Source organism: Microtus pennsylvanicus, chromosome 4, assembly GCF_037038515.1.
Source record: "Microtus pennsylvanicus isolate mMicPen1 chromosome 4, mMicPen1.hap1, whole genome shotgun sequence".
NCBI classification, from domain to species: Eukaryota; Metazoa; Chordata; class Mammalia; order Rodentia; family Cricetidae; genus Microtus; species Microtus pennsylvanicus.
Window position 1 is genome coordinate 7,329,656 of NC_134582.1, and position 16,994 is coordinate 7,346,649.

At 54.1% G+C, this 16,994-nt stretch overlaps 1 protein-coding gene across 4 annotated transcripts in view; it reads left to right on the plus strand.

The window, feature by feature from the left end:
• Positions 1-567: 567 nt before the first annotated feature.
• Positions 568-16,994, plus strand: part of Nfatc1 (nuclear factor of activated T cells 1) — a 111,014-nt gene continuing 94,587 nt past the window's right edge. For 2 of the 4 annotated variants that reach the window (XM_075968169.1, XM_075968171.1), the window contains exons 1-2: positions 568-819; positions 14,494-15,556. In XM_075968169.1, coding sequence (XP_075824284.1) covers positions 693-819; positions 14,494-15,556 — 1,190 coding nt within the window. In that variant the 5' untranslated portion in view covers positions 568-692. Of the gene's footprint in view, positions 820-5,035; positions 5,187-14,493; positions 15,557-16,994 lie in introns of those variants that run through there. The other 2 variants (XM_075968170.1, XM_075968172.1) reach the window with 1 other exon arrangement.

Genomic DNA, 16,994 nt, shown 5'->3' on the forward strand with positions numbered 1-16,994 from the left:
TCTCTTTAAGTCTCCCCTCACCTCCCTTCGCGCCCCTATTTTCCCTCTTGAACACCTTTGCCCACCTCTGGGTGCCACTGCGCACCTCTGGGAGCCCCTTCCAGTCCCTTGAGTCCTCGTTACCCCCTGCTAAGTCCGTTCCCTCTCTGCGTGACTGGCCGGTCCACCCCGGGGTACCCCTGTCCAAACCAGGGCGCCCCGCTTGCCCAGGGAACTGCAGCCGCTGCGCACGGAGGGCGGCGCTCCGCGACTTGTCCCCCGGGCCCCGGGCTCGGGAGGGCAGGGGCGTGATGTCACTGCAGGGAGGGGGCGCGGGAGCGGCCGGGCGGGCGGGAGCCGGGGGAGGTGTTTTCCAGCTTTAAAAAGGCAGAAGGCAGAGCCCGGCCCTGCGTCAGAGTGAGCCCGAGAGGCTCCTAACTGGGCGGCAGAGTCGCCGCGCGAATCCGAGCGGCTGGGAACCGGCTCCCGGGCGCGGCACACACCTCCGAACTCGCGGCGAGTCCCGGCCTCAGGCAGGTCTGCCACGCGTGCACACCTCCCGCATGCCACCTCCCCACGGCTCGCGGCGCTGAGCCCGGTCCCGCGCGTGTCGGCGAGGAAGAGGTCCGACTAGGGAGCCGGCCGGGGGCTGCTCGCCGCGCCAGCTCCCGCTCCTCCTCCTGCTGCTCGCCGCTGCCGCCACCGCCGCGTGGATGCCAAGTACCAGCTTTCCAGTCCCTTCCAAGTTTCCACTCGGCCCTCCGGCCGCAGTCTGCGGGAGCGGAGAAACTTTGCGGCCCGTGCCGCCCGCCGGAGGCACCATGAAGGCGGCCGAGGAAGGTAAGCTCCGCGCCCCCTCCTTCGTCTCCGCGTGCCCTGCTCCCCGCCCCGTGCCAGCCCGCCGCGCCCCTCACCCATCTCTAGCCCTCCTCCGGGACCAGGCTGCCGGGGGCCGGTCTGCGCGTCCAGGGAGGGGCGCGGGCGTCCGGCCGGACAGCGTGGCACACACTGTGAAGGGTGTCCCCCTGGTGTTTCCCCGGCGCAGCCCAGATTTCTAGCGCGCTTTCTTGCCAATAGGTGTCTCCTCTTCTCTAGCGCCGAGTACTCAAACTTGGCTTTGGCTGGGGTCTCGGAGATCACAGTTGGGGAAACTTGATTCACAGGGGTGAGATTTAAGGATGGGGCGCAGGGGGGGGGGGGGAGGACGGTCAGAACCTGGGCGGATGAGGGCGTGGGGACACCCTAGGATGAAGTGAGGCTTCTTTGGAGATCAGATAAGGCAAGACCACCGGTTAAGGTGAAGAGCGAATCCATGACATGAAGTTGGAGAGTCTTACACCTTCCCAAGTGGGTCCGATGGTAGATGCTTCTCACAAAGCAAGGGCTTGGCCAACTGGCCCCAAGTGGTCCAGGCTGCTAGATGCTTCTCAAGTTCTGCCTTAGAAAACGCCTTGAGAAAGATCGAAGAAGGACTGCCAGGTTTCAAGCTGCTTCTTCCAGTTAAAGAATAGACGCTGGAATCTTTCATGATTTGGTAAGATCAGAAGGATAGCATTTCCCAGACCCTCTGCCAGCACCCTTTGTGTCCCTTCACAGGAACCAGTAAAATAACTTTTAAAACATGTAGGCTCCTGCAGGTGTCTTTAGAACACCCTTTAAAGGATGGCTGGCTTTTCAGCAGGAGATTAAGATAACCTGACCTGTGTACGATGGAACCTGGGAGTCATGCGTCCTAATTCCTTTTTGGCTCTGAAGATGTTACTTAAATTAATGACCACGAGCTGGACCCCTGCTAGGGTTGGGGCGCTCTTATTTACGAGGGCAGCCATCCTTTAGACAAGCACTTGGAAGGAAACTTCAGCTTCCTGTGAGACTCTGAGGAGTGTGTCAGGCAGGGGCAGCGGTCCCCAGAGTCAGCCCTGGACACCTTGCTTATCTTCAAACTCAAGACCTATAAATTCTTCACTAATGGATCCAGATTTTCAGGGTCGGCTGTCCTGGGTAGAGAGGATTTGAGTCAAAGGGGGCAGGTATTGCTTGTACCACGCCATCGCCCTCTCAGTTTTAAAGAGGCCTAAATGTTGTCAAAGATGTGTCGGTAGTCACAGAAGGAGCTCTTGCTGCCAGGAAAGTTAACAGTGTTTGTGTTGTGGTTTGGATTGTGGATTTTTTAACACTTATTTCCACACACATTCATCACCCCCCCCCTCGGCGTTTAAAGCCTACATTTCTTTAATTGTAGAGTTACTATTTCATTACTCAATAAGAAATCTTTTCTTCTAAACTGAGCTTGATGGCTCGACCCCATAATCCTAGGTGTAATCTCAGCACTTGAAAAACTAAAACAGGAGGATTGCCATGAGTTTTGAGGCTACCCTGGGCAAGAAACCAAGTACCAGGCCAGTGTCGGGCTACAGTATAAGACCCTGTGTCAACAAAACAAAACACACAAAAATGATTTTTGTGTGTGTGTACAAAAGGAAAAGTCATTATGTGTGTGTGTGCGTGGGGTGGGGTAGTGGTCATCTCTTGTGTAACCTGCCTAGAAAAGGAAGTTTGAAATGTCTTTGCTGAAGCAGTGGACTGGAGGTAATAATGCCCTCTGACCAAATCGTGTTGGTCGTGTTTTGTAAAGTATGCGTATGTAACTGGGCTAACCAGAGACTGTGTGATCCAGGCCTGAGACAGGCAAACCCATACAGGGGAAGGGAACTATATGAAGCAGGTCCGTGTCCGCCATTGCTGAGGACCACGGACAAACGCTATCCTTCTTGAGGAGGCCTTGACCTGGGCGCCAGCTGCTCTCTAAGATCTTCCCACTTGATGGGCATCTGGATGGAGGCTCACTAGGCCCAGCCATTTCTGAAGGCCTTGTTGCTCTGCTCTGAAAAATTCCAAGAAACACAAGCCTGCAGGTAGCCACGGCGTCAGAGTTGCCTCACACAACGCCCCACAGGCTCTCCGGAGTGAAACAAAGCTTGCCCTGTTCCTCAGCCACTTAGTTTCATGGCATTGTTTCCTAATCCAGATTAGAAAATGCTGCGGCCTTGTACCCTGCTTCATCACACTCAGCACTGGAGCCAGCCCATTAACATCTTACAGACTTGGGAGGAAGTAGTCCAAGTTAAACACTTCTATCAAAAGTGGAGTGTCTGTGGAACTGGCAAACCAAGCTTCATATCATGTAGAGGACAGGCAAGGGGGCTGGCAGAGGCGTGTGGGAGCATTTCATAAGTAGCTGTGTTGACTGACTCCCGTGTTAGTGAGCAGACAAGGAGGGAGCCAGAGCAGCCCTGAGTTAGAAAGGCCCCGTGGCTTCCTTCCTATGGTCCCAGCATCTGGGGACATGCGGGTAGCAGAAGTCAAGTGCTTTGCAACTTTAGCAAAAAGCTTTATTCAAAAATCGGACAAGAAGGGTTGTTATGTGTAATTGGGGAAAAGGTGGCAGAAGAGAGATCGAGGTTTCTCCACAGAAAACAGAACTTCCATTTCCCCGAAGGTCAGCAAAAAGCAAACTAAAACCAAACAAGGCTCCACCATGCATCTCAAAGTAAGAACTATTATTAGAAACTAAATCAGGCCAGACTGAACTATAGTTTATCACGGGGGAAAGCCAGCTATTGAAACAGGGTCTTGGGAGAAGTGGCAGCCCACGTGAGGCCCGAGTTAGCCTCCGGAAAAAGCCATCCCCCAGGACTGCAGGGCAGGAGGAGGACACAGGGGACACTTGCATCTGGTGGCAGATACTGACACCGACCTTCCTCCTCCTTTCCTTCCTGCCTCCCTCCCTCCAGGGTTCTGATACTGGCCTCTCCTGCACTGGCCACCATTTCCCTGATATTCCAGATGTTGGTTTATGTGGTGCCAAGACACCAGGAAAGTCAGAACAAAAAGCTGGGAGAAACAGGAAAAGATGGATGGGCCCACACAGGCCCAGCCTTTTCCTCCTGATCGCTATGTTCACGGCACTGTTTGAGTGGGTAACACCCAGCACCCAGTCAGTCTCTGGGAGCTCTGGAGTCACCCCTATCAAAACGGGAGTGTGTAGTGTTCTGGGAGCCGAAAGACGGAAGTCATTAGCGCATGAACAGCATTTGCTTTGAGTGAGGTGCCCACGGAATGAGGTGGCCACCAAGGGTAAGCTTGAATGGTTTGTGAGCAACTGTGTCAACCCTCAGGAACCCCCACCCACTTCTTCTTATTGCTTTCAGACAATTTCTTTAGTAAAAGCAGACTTAATTACTTAGTTACTGCAGCGCTAACTGCTAGAAGTTGTTCAGCTCTGAGGAGGGCTCTGGGATTAAGGTGGGGTTCTTCCTCCAGTCATGCAGCTCAAGAAGCAACCTGGAGGAAGCCCTAGATAGATCAGCAGAGGTCATGCTTTATATATATATATATATATATATATATATATATATATATATATATATATATATATATATATATATTATTTTTTTCCTTTCTCTTCGAACTTTTGAACTAATCCAGTAGCCTTGGTCTTTTTCCTGGTGCAGGGAAACAGCACGACCCAGGGCACCTCCTTAGGCTGTGGACTGCGCACCACGCTGAACAGGAACCAGGGGACCGCCTGCGAGGCCCGGCGACGGGTCCAGGACGCAGCTCCAGCGCCGCCGGCCCTGCGCTCTAGTCTGGAACGACAGCGCACCCCTAGGCTGTTGCGTTCGCCTTGCTGCAGCGGGCAGTGCCGACGTTGGGGCGCGGACGCCTGGGCTGCTTGCGGGGACAGGGTTCCTGCGGGGAGGGGGACATCCTACGGGAGACAGAAGTCCCACGGGGAGGCGGGGATCCGAGGAGCTGCGCGGGATCCAGAGGGGGACCAGGCATCCTGCTGAGGGGCGGGGATGTCCCTCGGACTGCGGGGTCCTGCGGGCGCGAGTGGAGCCCAGGCTGCACTCGGGCTCGCGCGCGGAGTTTATTTAAAACTCGGAAGCCGGCGGCCGCGAGCGGCTTGTTTATGTAAACCCGGAAACACCCGGGGGGACAGGGGCGGGACCGGGGCGGGAGGCCGGGGAGGGGACAGGGGAGGGGACAGGAGGCGGGGGCCGCGTCACGCCGGGGACGCGCGCGAGCGCCGGGCGCACCAGTGCCGCGCGACCCCGACATGACAGGGCTGGAGCAGGACCCGGAGTTCGACTTCGATTTCCTCTTCGAGTTCGATCAGAGCGGCGGGGGTGCCGCGGCCGCAGGTGGGTCCGGCGGGGGGCGGCGGGCGCCTGCACCCCGCCGTGGGCCTGAGTTTGCTGAGGTCGCCGGTGCCCGCCCCAACCTGGCAGCAGTCGGGACCCCGGGCCGCCGCCCTGTGCGGCCAAGAGCGAGCGACGGGGACCAAGTTGCTGCCGGCCGCAAGGAGGCAGGAGGCCACCTGTGGGGCGAGCCTGCCACGCTCACCCGCCCGGGTACTTCCTGGCATCGGAGCACCCGGCCACGGGAGAGGGCTCGCCCCTCCTTCCAGGAGGCCCTTACCCGAGGGGAGTCTGTGTCCGGCGCAGGACTTGGACCTCGTAGTTCGGGGACAGATGGTCAGCGGCGCTGCCAGAGGGCGGTCGGAAGCCGCCCTTTCTGAGAGCCCGACTGCGGGCCCCGGGATCCCGGGGCCAGGAGGCCCGGTCCTGTGCTGACAGCCACCGCAGCTCCCTCAGCAGGAAGGCTCCACCGCTTGGGTTTTCAGTCCACACCTCAGCAACCAGAACCTGTCTTTCATTTTCTCTCCGTCAAAAGTAAACCTTCCAGCTAGGCCAATAGTCAATGTGCTGTTTCCCCAAACTTGACTCTCCTAAACAATAATGTCAGCCCCCCCACTCACCCCCCAGCAATTTGACTCTTTTCTCCATCCGACTTTCTGGTCCAGGTTGCACAGGGACCCCAGGCAGCTTTCTGTGCTTTCCTTGGGGTCTGCATCCCAGACGTGGGGATGAAACAGACAGGACACTTTTAGGGCACCTCTGAAATGAGCGTGTCATGTTTCCCATAACATCCACTACCCTCCCCCTTTAAAGTTCAACATCTTGTTTGCCTTTGAAAGTGAGTTCTCCAAGTTGGCTGTCACCACCCAGCAACTATCATCTGCCGCTTGCTCGCTAAAACCCTTTCCTGACTGGTCTCTTTCCTTCTTCCAAGGCCCAGGTTATAGGGCTCTAGGGTCAGTGGCCTCCAAGGCAGGCAGGATCTGAAGACCTGATGGGAAGAGATCTGGGGCTGGGAGTGGAGACTCTCTTGGCCTTGTTGCTTTGGGGAAGTTGGATTTGGCCGCTGTGGCAGTGCTTGGGGTGTTCTTGAGTTCTCTCCAGAATTCTCTCTCATGCTCCAGGCAAAAGAGCCTACTCCTGACCTCTTCTTAGGGTGTCCATGTTGGATTTGGATGAGTGTGGGTCCCTGTGGTTCTGGTTCGCCTATGATGCCTTTAGTTCCTGTCTCTTTAGGGATAAAGTCATGGGGTAGGGCATAACCTTCCTGGGCTCCCCAAGCTGCCTGCTATTTGGGTAGGGCCTCACTGCCTTCCTGTGACCCACTTGTTTGCTCTGAAAGATCGAACAATTGAGTACAGGCCCAACAATAGGGACAGGGATAAAAATCCAGAACCATGTCCAGGTACCTCATGGTTGCCTGTGGACTGCTTGGGGGAAGAGTATCTTGCTGACCTGCTGACTGTTATCATATCTTTTTACCTTTGGAGGGGATGCTAACTTGGTAGTCATCTCTCCAGACCTAAGCTGTGTATCTCTGAGGGCAAGGGTGTGTATATATGTGTGTGTGTGTGTTTGCGTTTGCGTACTTCCTCAGGCCAGCATTAGCGACTCTCAGCACCACCAGCACCCCCCCCCCCGGATCTTTGACTCAGAGTTGGACACAGCAGCTGTCTCACTAGGGTCTTTCCATATGGAGACACAGAATGCCAAAGCTGAGAGTCCTCCAGGCCCATTTGTGGAAGGAACACAGGATGCCGGTTTCTGCTGTGATCCATGAAAACACTGAGTAGTGGCTCTCGGGAGCCCCGGGCTCTCTTCTGGCCTGGGAAGCAGGTGGCTCCTTGAACTTTGAGTGGCAAGTGGGTTTAGGTCACATCCTCCCCTAAGGCACGAGAAGGAGCTTTTGATGGTTTTTGTCTGAAGTAGAGTTGAGTGGAAAGGCGAAGCTTGTGTGTCTCATGATAGCTCAGGCTGGGTGTGGCCCTAACAATACAGGGTCTCTGGAACAGAGTGCACCCTAGAGCCACACAGAGGTGCAGGGATATGCCTGTGGATGTCCCTGTGAATTGTGGGTCGAGCTGCTGCATCTTAGTCCAGTGCTTGCAGCTTGCAGGTCACGGATCACTGGAGAGAGCCCAGAGCTAGGGAGGTCAGCATTGGGACAAACTCTATTCTCTTTCACAGTGTTGAGAGAAGGTGCTGGAAGTCATTATACGTGTAAATATTTGCTACATTTCTGTGTGTGTGCGTGTGTGTGTGTGTGTGTGTGTGTGCGTGCGTGCTTGTGTGTGCATGTGTGTGTAAGAGAGAGAAAGAGAAGGGGAGAGAGACTGACTCGGACTTCTCTCTTTCTTATTACCAATATCATAATTACATTTTATTAATTGCCCAATTACATTATTTATAATACCTAGTCATATGAAGTTACCAAACTCTCCAGTCCCTAATGAATGGTAGCAAGACCTTCGCATTATCTGGAATGGATCTAAACCTACGTTCACTAATGAGCAAACATTTCTGAGATCAATTGCAAAACCAAGTAACACTTGAGTTTTACAGATCATACTGAGCACACAAATTCAACTCCTTTCTAGAAAGAGGTCTTGGTTACCTTAAAACAAGGGGACATGGTCCCCCTACCACTTACCCATAGAGGGCAGGCTGGGCTGCCATGGGCCTAGGCAGGTTCACTGGGTTGCTCCCATGGTGTACCTGCCCTGTTGGGCCTTACCAGTCTGTTTGGAGGGAAGGGTACCTGGTGCTCTATTTCCAAAGCACTCAGCACATGCTAGTAGTGGTGGCTATACAGTAGCCATTTGTGAGTGGAGGAGAGAGAGGGTGTTTTGGAGTAAGCAGCCGAGGGCCTAATAGGACTAGACCCACACTCCCTTCCAGTACCAGGCATCCTTCTGTCTCCACCCTGCCAACCAGTGGGCCAGGGTCAGTTTTGGGGGAGAAGACGGGGCCCTAGGCTTCCTTCTGGGGCTCAGGAAATAGCTGCTTTGCTCATCAGCTGGGAGGCGGGTGTGCCGCTTCCCGCCCCAGGGCTCCTGTTTTGTAAGTTATTTTGGCCTGGCCGCTTAGCTCTGTCTCCGTGGCAACTCAAGAGGAAACTGGCCAAGGCCCTGGGCCCAGACAGCTCTGCCCACCGGCTTCAGGCTTAACCAGTGTTCTGGTGCAAAGGGGGCTTTGCTGCCGTGGGATTTGGAAGAGCTGTTATCCTCCAGTGTTTTCTGTTGAGGGCTGCAACTTCTCTTTTCCCAGCAGGATGGAGTGGAACCCATGTTGGTCTGTCACTCCCTACTGTAGGAATCCACGGGAGGGAGTGGGCCTTGCCCTAGGAGAGTGTGCCCTAAGTGTGCTAAGGTTTGATGTTTCAGTCTTTGCTGGAGCAGCCTCCCTGTGATCAAGTTCTAGAGACGGTTTAATCAACGGCAGACTTGTCCGTGCGAGCAGGATCTGTTAGCTCTGTATCAAGTTTTCAAAGGAAGCCCTCGGCTGGGCAGAGCACCTTGGAAACCGAACAATGGAAAGTAATGCTTTACTATGTACCCGGGGGAATGTTGGAGTTCTTCGAGGAAAGATGTGGACCCAGGCTGGACACGGGACCCTTAAGCCTGCTGTGGTGAGCTTATTCGTGGATCGTTGGGTGACATTTTCTGTTACTCCAGCAAGCCCAGTTCTCTAGCCTGTAAATCTCCCTTCAGCACAGCCTTGCGTGACAGTTCTTCAGAACCTGTTGCTGTCTGTCACTTCCCAGGACTGGCACAGTCGCCTCCACGCTGTCCTCCCTAGGTAGCGCCATCTAACGCGCTAAGTGACCAGCAAGAGCTCTGCCGCCCCTGTCCTGTCATCTTTTGTTTCAGCCCTAAGTGTGGACACTTTCAGCCTCACCTGCACCCCTGCACACAGGCGCTGTGGCGTGTAGAAAGACCGGGGTGGGCAGGCATCTGGAGGACAGGACCTGGCTGGCAGGCTCCTGCTGCTTCTATTTCTAGCGTCAAGTCCTGCAGTGTAGTGCGAGGAAAGGCTAAAGGGGTGTTCCTTAAAACGAAAGGTGAACGTTGGCTGTAAAGTGCCGTGCTCTGTGTGTGTGAACAGTGAGTTCTGGTGGTGGTTCTGATAGCCATGCTTATGGGAGAGCATCACATACATTGGTGTGCCGGACGCACAGTGTTGTCATAACTCACTTCAGGCAAGATGCCAAGTGTCCTGGACGAGAGCTCCCACAGAGTGACTTCCCAGCAGGTGCCATAGGTCACCTGGTGGGCAGCAGGCATTCTCCTGCAGCTGCAGTGTCTTACGAGGAGATATACCAGGTACTTTCATGGCGTGTACTCTTCAGAAGCAATGCCTTGGTACAGCTGAAGTAAATTCTCCCGCAGGATCAGAGTATTTTGTTAGTTTGCTGAGGCCGGTAGGAGCTGGCCAGCTGAACAACTCTGGGTTTGCCCAGTGTTGCCTGCACCCCGTCGTGTCCACATGGAGTTCTGCGTGCAGCGGGGTGACTGAGAGAAGTGAGCCAGGGCCCGATGACCTGTGGCACCTGCGGAGGACGGCTGTGCCTTCATTACGTTTGGTTACGTGGCAGAGTAGAGGAAGAGCTGCGAGAGCTCTTTGCTTTCGACTGTGCAGCTCTTCTGTGGTCCCTGCACCTCCGTTTAGTGACCCAGCAAAAGCCAGGCTGCCAGTCACAGCAGTGTCCGATGTTACATAATCGCTTCCAACATCTCAGGACTGGTGAGGGGCTTACTGGGAAGCTTGGCATTCCTATAGACTCTACAGAGCAACCCCTTTGTATGTATAGATGGAAGTTAGTGCAGGTGAAGGGCTAGTCCCGCCCCCACAGGCCCAGGCTTTGTGGCAAGAGGAAGCTCAGCTGAAGTCAGCTGCCCGCCACAGAGTCAGTGAGCATGCTTACTCCAGAGGACTCTGAGAAGAGAGGCAGACACACCTCTCACACACAGGCGTTTAAGCTTTTATTCTGGAGTTTGACCAAGGACATTCAGTGTAGGTTAGTTAGTTTTGTTTTTCATATGTTTTTGAGAAGGGGGCTCACATAACCTGATGCTAGTCTCTAACTCTCTGTGTAGCCAGGAGAGCCTCGAATTCATGATCCTCTGCCTCCCCCTCCCGAGTGCTGGGCTCACAGGGGAGCCTGCTTTATGTGGTGCTAGGTATTGAACCCAAGGCTCCTTCAATGCCAGAAGTATTTACTTACTGATCTGTCTCCCTAACCTGTTCTGTTTTTTTTTAAAAAATTAATGTTTTATGGATTTTATTTTGCCCTGTTGAATACTATTTTATTAAACATTCTGGTTTAAGTAAAGGCCCCTCTTATAATGTCCTGGGGCCTATGCGCCACGTTCCACAACTTCCTCTTCCTCTGCATCTGGGCCCAGAGTGAGAAAAACCTCCTTCTTCCTCCTTCTTGGGGCCTTAGAAAACCTGTTGCTAGGGCGGCCCCAAGGAGACAAGCAGAGATTTGCCATGCCGTTTGCCCTCTCCTGGACAGGGCCTTGTCTTCTGGAATCTTCCAGATCCACAGGCAGCTGAAGCCCGCGCCTCATATACTGCAAGGGGTGTCAGGGCGGGACTGAGGAGAGCCCATTGCTGGGAGTCTCCACAGAAGCCTTCCAGTTTCCCCTTCCCACTGAGAGAAGGTGGTTAGCTGTGGGGCCAGCCCCGATCTGGAGTACATAGGATCCTTTCACTTGGGGGACGGAGAACACGAGAGCCAGGTCTTGCACAATCGCAGGTGTGCCTCCTTCGGGGTCTTGCAGCTCAAGACTGTGGAGGGCTGGCCCAGGTCTTCAGGCCACACCTCTGTATGGAGAACTGGGCAAGCCCTGGGCTTGGCTTTCCCAGCATATGTGCAGCTGCTTGGACACCAGTGTTTCTCATTAGCCTTAGGCTCATATCGCCTAGTCTTCCAGAGCTGGCTCCCTTTAAGATGAAAACCAGTTCTTTATTTTAAAGATTTATTTATTTTATTTTATGTGTGAATATTTTGCCTACAGGTATAGATGTGTACCACGTGTGTATTTGGTGCCAGCCGAGGTCAGAATTGGACATCAGATCCCCTGGAACTAGAGTTCCAGGTAGTTGTGAACCACCATGTGAGAGATGGGAATTGAACCCAGGTCTTCTGCAAGAGCAACATGTATTCCCAACCGCCAAGCCACCTCTCCAGTCTTGAAAGCCCATTCCTCTCAAGTGTTAGGTTATTTACTGGCAGGCTTGCCGCTTTGCAGAAAGCTCTAGACACAGGTGGCAGCATAACATTGGCAAGGCTTGACTTCCCAGGCTGATTAGCTGCCCACTCAGGGCTGGGGCCTGTGAAGTCAGCTCACCTGGGTGCTGTTTGGGCAACCATGGCACCCCCATGGGGGTGGTCACCACCGTTCTTAGGATGTGCACTTTGTTCAGAAGTGGTACCTCTGGCAAAAACTTGCCTTGCCATGCTACTCCCCATGCCTGCTTGGACCCTGGTGGTACCACGGCTCAGAAGTCTGGAGGGCAGAGCACAGATGACCTCATCTTTGGGGCCCTTTGAGTGATGAGCAGGTGGGGTCATGAAGGGGTCACCCATCTGTGGTGGAACGGAGTCTATAATTTCTGAAGACCTTGGGAGATGACCAGAAGGAGCGAAGTGATGACCGCTAGAGAAACTTCCCAAAGGGGGCATGTTTCAGAGGATGCCGTACACCAGGGAGCACCAAGCCAGAAATCCTAGCTCAGAGGTGAACTGAGGAAAGAGAGGCAGACATTAGTTCAAGTTTAAGTGACTGCACTGGTGAAAGTGTTGTTGAAATAAGTTAGCAAAGCACCCACCGTGTTAGACTATCATTTCCTTCTTCCTCCCGCCAGTATTCCAATTAGCAATGACATGGTGACATTTTGGGATCCCCGCCTTACACTCTGGCTTTGGTGGACTAGTTAAGACCTGAATTCTTAGCTGAAGATGGGCAGATCCTGGCCTCTGAACCATGGAACACTGTTTGTGCTTTTCTATTGAAAGTTCCAGATTGGAAAAGGCTGTGCCAGCGGAGGGAGATCTCTGCAGCAACATCTTTCCTTGTGTCTGCTACCTGTGTGCGACAGCAAACATAGGATGCATAGAGAACCCCTCCTCCCCAGGCCTCCCCTTCCCCCTCCCCCTCCTTTCTGCCTCTCTCCTCCTTTTGCCAAGATGACTGTTCAGACAGCCTCTGGCAAGAACGACAGAGAAGACAGCATCTGGACGTAGACATCTGTCAGTGCTGCTCCCGCATGGGGTCCCTAGTAACCTGCTCCAGACTTGCCTGTGGGTGACCTCACAGAGCAGCCAGGTCGTCTGTTTCACCAGCCAGCCTTTGGTCTTAGGCCTGGTTTTCCCACTTGTTCATCTCATAGCTACTGGGTCCTCTGAGACTAGTGTTCTTTCTCATTATGTACCACGGCAGTCCGTATCCACCCCTATCAGTCTTCCCCATGGCTGTACTTGGGGTACTGGGGGTGGCCTGCCTCTGTCCAAGACTGGGATACACAGTTGGACATGAAGGGGGGCTTAATGAAAGTGGACAGCTCTGCAGTCTTGTCCGGTGCTTATGAAGACAGCCTGAGCTTAGGAACTCAGCAAAGGCCTACTCTGAGACCAGACAGCACTAGCCACCAGTTCTGTCTCTTCAGAAGCATTGCCTTCTCTAGAAAGTGGCTTTAGAGTAATTTAGAACAGTGTCCTTTTTAGCATTCAGCTCCAGCTTCTTGAGGTGTGGCATTCTGAAGGGCAACAGTGCTTTTGTACCTCAAGGACCCTCCAACCACGGCCTTGGCTGCAGGGTCCACCTGGCGCAAAGGCAGCTTCCTGTTTGGGTTGCTGCTGATTCCTCCAGCTGTCACTTGTTCCTCTTTGTCTCGGCTCTAGTTTTTTCCAAAGGGCCATGGTGACCTAGGATTGAGGACTACAATGTGTCCTCTCACTGGACTCTGGAGTGGGACCCTTGCCTACCTCATAAAGAGGCTGCTGTGTGGCTGGAGGGATTGTGAGCTCCCCACTAATGGGAGAAGACTGCAGTAGGCAGTGATGGAAATTTTCTAAACTACCTGAGGCCTGGCTTGTTCCTCCTCAGAAATATCCTAGGGTTTGGCTGGTGCTCCGAGACCCTAACATTCCTAGAGTTTTCCCTGCTGGTTCTGAACCAGGGATCAACAGCGAGCTGTGCCTTCCCTGAGCACACTGTCTTCCAGGCGGGCACGGAAGCCCGGCATGGAGCTAGAACTTCCTTGTGCTGATTTCTGTTATTCAGAGACATGGAAACGCTTGTCTCCAGACACACATGAATGGCTCTGGGATGCTGAGAGCCTTTTCTGACGAGAAATCCAGAAGCAAGCCTTTCCTGTAGATTGCTAATTAGAATAATGATTTTTTAAAAAAAAAAAAGTGTTTATCAAGATATAATTAGCACATAATGGCTCCGAGATCTAGCCGTGCCTTAGAACCGTCTGTTTTGTTTAAGAAGCTCTGGAAGATAGATTTCCAGGTACCAGCCTGCCTCGGTAGCATAGAGAAACTTCAGAATTCACATTCGCATCCATCCTTTGAGTGTGCTCTTTGCAGTCGAGCATGTGGGCTGCTGGATAGCAAATTTCCTGTAAACACCTGTTTAAATGTCCGGGTCCCTGTGTCGAAAGCACATACCTCCGTTGACTTATACACTTGTCATTCTTCCTCCCTCCCTCCACCGTCTGCCCAGCCTCTGTCCATCCTTCTGTCCATCACCTGCCACTCATGCACGGCCATCCGTGAAATACAATGAACACCTGGCTTGGAAGTCACACTCCCCCTGCCTTGCCCAGCCTCTGAAATGCTAGTCCAAGGCTCTGCAGACAGCCATGAACCAGAAGGCTGAAGCATGGCTTCTACTGGTCAGAGGGATGGGAGGATAAAAATGTATGTTAGCTGGTGATGTATGCCAGAGAGAGGGATGGGGGAGGGATAAACTGGAGAAGATAACTCAGCTATTGGAGTAGGTTATAAAATCATTACAGGGGCTAGGGAATGCGGAGTTTAAATAGAGAGGACAGTAAGGGACAGCTGTGTGGCATTTGGCGGGGGACATCTAGCTGAGGAAGGCTTTCGTGCTGGAACAGAGTGAGGTCCAGAGTCAAGCAGGAGGCCTTGGAGTTCTTGGGGCAGCCTGACCTCAAAATGCTTCCAGAGGCTACTCCTGGGGCCTGGAGTCCTCAGGGGATGCCCCGGTCTTGCCTTTGTGAGTATCTGATGCTGCTTCCTGGCCTCATCTCTTCTCTTTCTCTTTTCTTCCAGAACACTACAGCTATGCATCCCCTGGCATCACCTCGACTCTGCCCCTTCCCACAGCGCACACCTCCCTGCCAGCCCCATGCCATGACCTCCAGACATCCACCCCCGGCATCTCAGCTGTTCCTTCAGCAAATCATCCCGCGAGTTATGGAGGGGCTGTGGACAGTGGGCCCTCTGGGTACTTTCTGTCCTCTGGAAACACCCGGCCCAATGGGGCCCCAACTCTGGAGAGTCCTCGAATTGAGATCACTTCCTACCTGGGCCTCCACCATGGTGGCAGCCAGTTTTTCCACGACGTGGAGGTGGAAGATGTGCTTCCCAGCTGCAAGCGGTCACCATCCACGGCCACCCTGCACCTGCCCAGCCTGGAAGCCTACAGAGACCCCTCCTGCCTGAGCCCAGCCAGCAGCCTGTCCTCAAGGAGCTGTAATTCTGAGGCCTCCTCCTACGAGTCCAACTACTCGTACCCGTACGCATCCCCCCAGACCTCTCCGTGGCAGTCACCCTGCGTGTCTCCCAAGACCACAGACCTTCTGGGATCTCCAAGACACTCCCCATCCACCTCTCCACGCGCCAGTGTCACCGAGGAGAGCTGGCTCGGTGCACGTGGCTCCCGGCCCACATCCCCCTGCAACAAACGCAAGTACAGCCTCAATGGCCGGCAGCCCTCCTGCTCACCCCACCACTCGCCCACACCGTCCCCGCATGGCTCCCCTCGGGTCAGCGTGACCGAGGACACCTGGCTCGGAAACACCACCCAGTATACCAGCTCTGCCATTGTGGCAGCCATCAACGCCCTGACCACTGACAGCACCCTGGACCTGGGTGATGGCGTCCCTATCAAGTCTCGAAAGACAACCCTGGAGCACGCACCCTCAGTGGCCCTCAAGGTAGAGCCAGCTGGGGAAGACCTGGGCACCACTCCGCCCACCTCTGACTTCCAACCCGAGGAGTTCGCCTTCCAGCACCTTCGCAAGGGTGCCTTTTGTGAGCAGTATCTGTCGGTGCCACAGGCCCCGTACCAGTGGGCAAAGCCCAAGTCTCTGTCCCCTACGACATACATGAGGTAAGCAGCCTCCAACTGGGGTTGAACTGTGTTTGGGGGTATGCAGGAGGGGATGTGGCTGGGGTGGAGGAGAGCATTGCCCTGGCTTCTCTGTAGAGATATGGTATGCTGGTACATGTAGCATGTCCCTACCCCCTTGTCTCCTCTGGTGGCAGCTCCCTACGGGCCATCTCTGTCTGCCTGTTCCTTTTCTAAGGACACCTCAAACTAGATGAGGGGACCCCCAAAAGTATTGATTCACAGACACAAACTTTTTGGAAGTTACATTCACAGGTGCCGGGGCCAGGACGGTAGCACTAGAATTCTGTGGCTGCTGTTCTGCTCAGGCTGAGGGGCATCAGACACCCACAGTTGTGTTTTGAGTAAGCCCAGCGAGGCAGTCACCCCCCTGTGTGTTCTGCCTGCTGCCTACCAACTTCCTTTCTCTGCCTTAATTGCTGTCGCCATGCTGGCGCAGATGGGCTCTCTGCTCCACGGTTCCCCAGAGCAGCCAGCTCACCAGGGTTCCAGCACCAACACTGCCACCGCCTCCCAGGAGACCAGTACGTGCTTGCTGGCAGTCTGCTCCACGGGGAGCTAGAGCGTGTTACAAAACTACTCTCTTAAGTTGTTGGTTTTTCTTTTAAACAGGATGTATAGGGCTGCTTGCCATTTACCAGGTTCATTTAACCAGCTCAAGGCTTTTATTTTGAACTAAACAGCTTTCTGGACAGGTGTGCCCCTTGTGACGCCTGGCAGGCTGCTTTCTGCTCCAGGGTTTTCACACGAGGCATTAAAGCATCTAATCTGACACCAGAATCTGGACCACTTCCATGTGCTGAGGCACCTCTGGCCCAGGCGCCTGTCATGTCGCAGGGACTGTCTAAGGCCTGGTGCTTCCCTTTTGCCTCCTTCCCATCTCTGTCTCCGCACGGCAGACTCAGGCCCACTTGGGGCATGGCTGCCGCACACTGTGCCCCCCATGTTGGCGTTCGGTGCACTAGACCCCAGTTCGTGAGCTTCGGGCAAGGGGGCTGGAGGTTAAAATACACAGACACACACAGACAGAGAGACAGTGACACGGGTCATCCTTGAATTCCCCAAGAATGCCCCTTTATTGTGTTCAGGGGCAGGTTATATAGAGATAGCCACGCCCCAGCCAAACCCACCAGAAACCACTCTCCTGCCATCAGGAACTCCTGAAGATCTCGTGCTCAGAGCAGCTGTAGGCACTCAGATCAGGGGATTACAAGAAATTCAGGATCTGGGGTCTCACTGCTCCCAACACATGGCCACCTAGTGTTTGGTACCCTGATCTCTAGTGACTGTGAGGCCACTAGCTCCAGAACTCAGTTGGAGTTTTTGGGTTCTTGTCACACAGTGCAGTCACATGGCCATGTGGGACTGGGGCCACTCCAGGAGATGTAGTGACCAGTTGTGAGTGATACTACTGGACGCT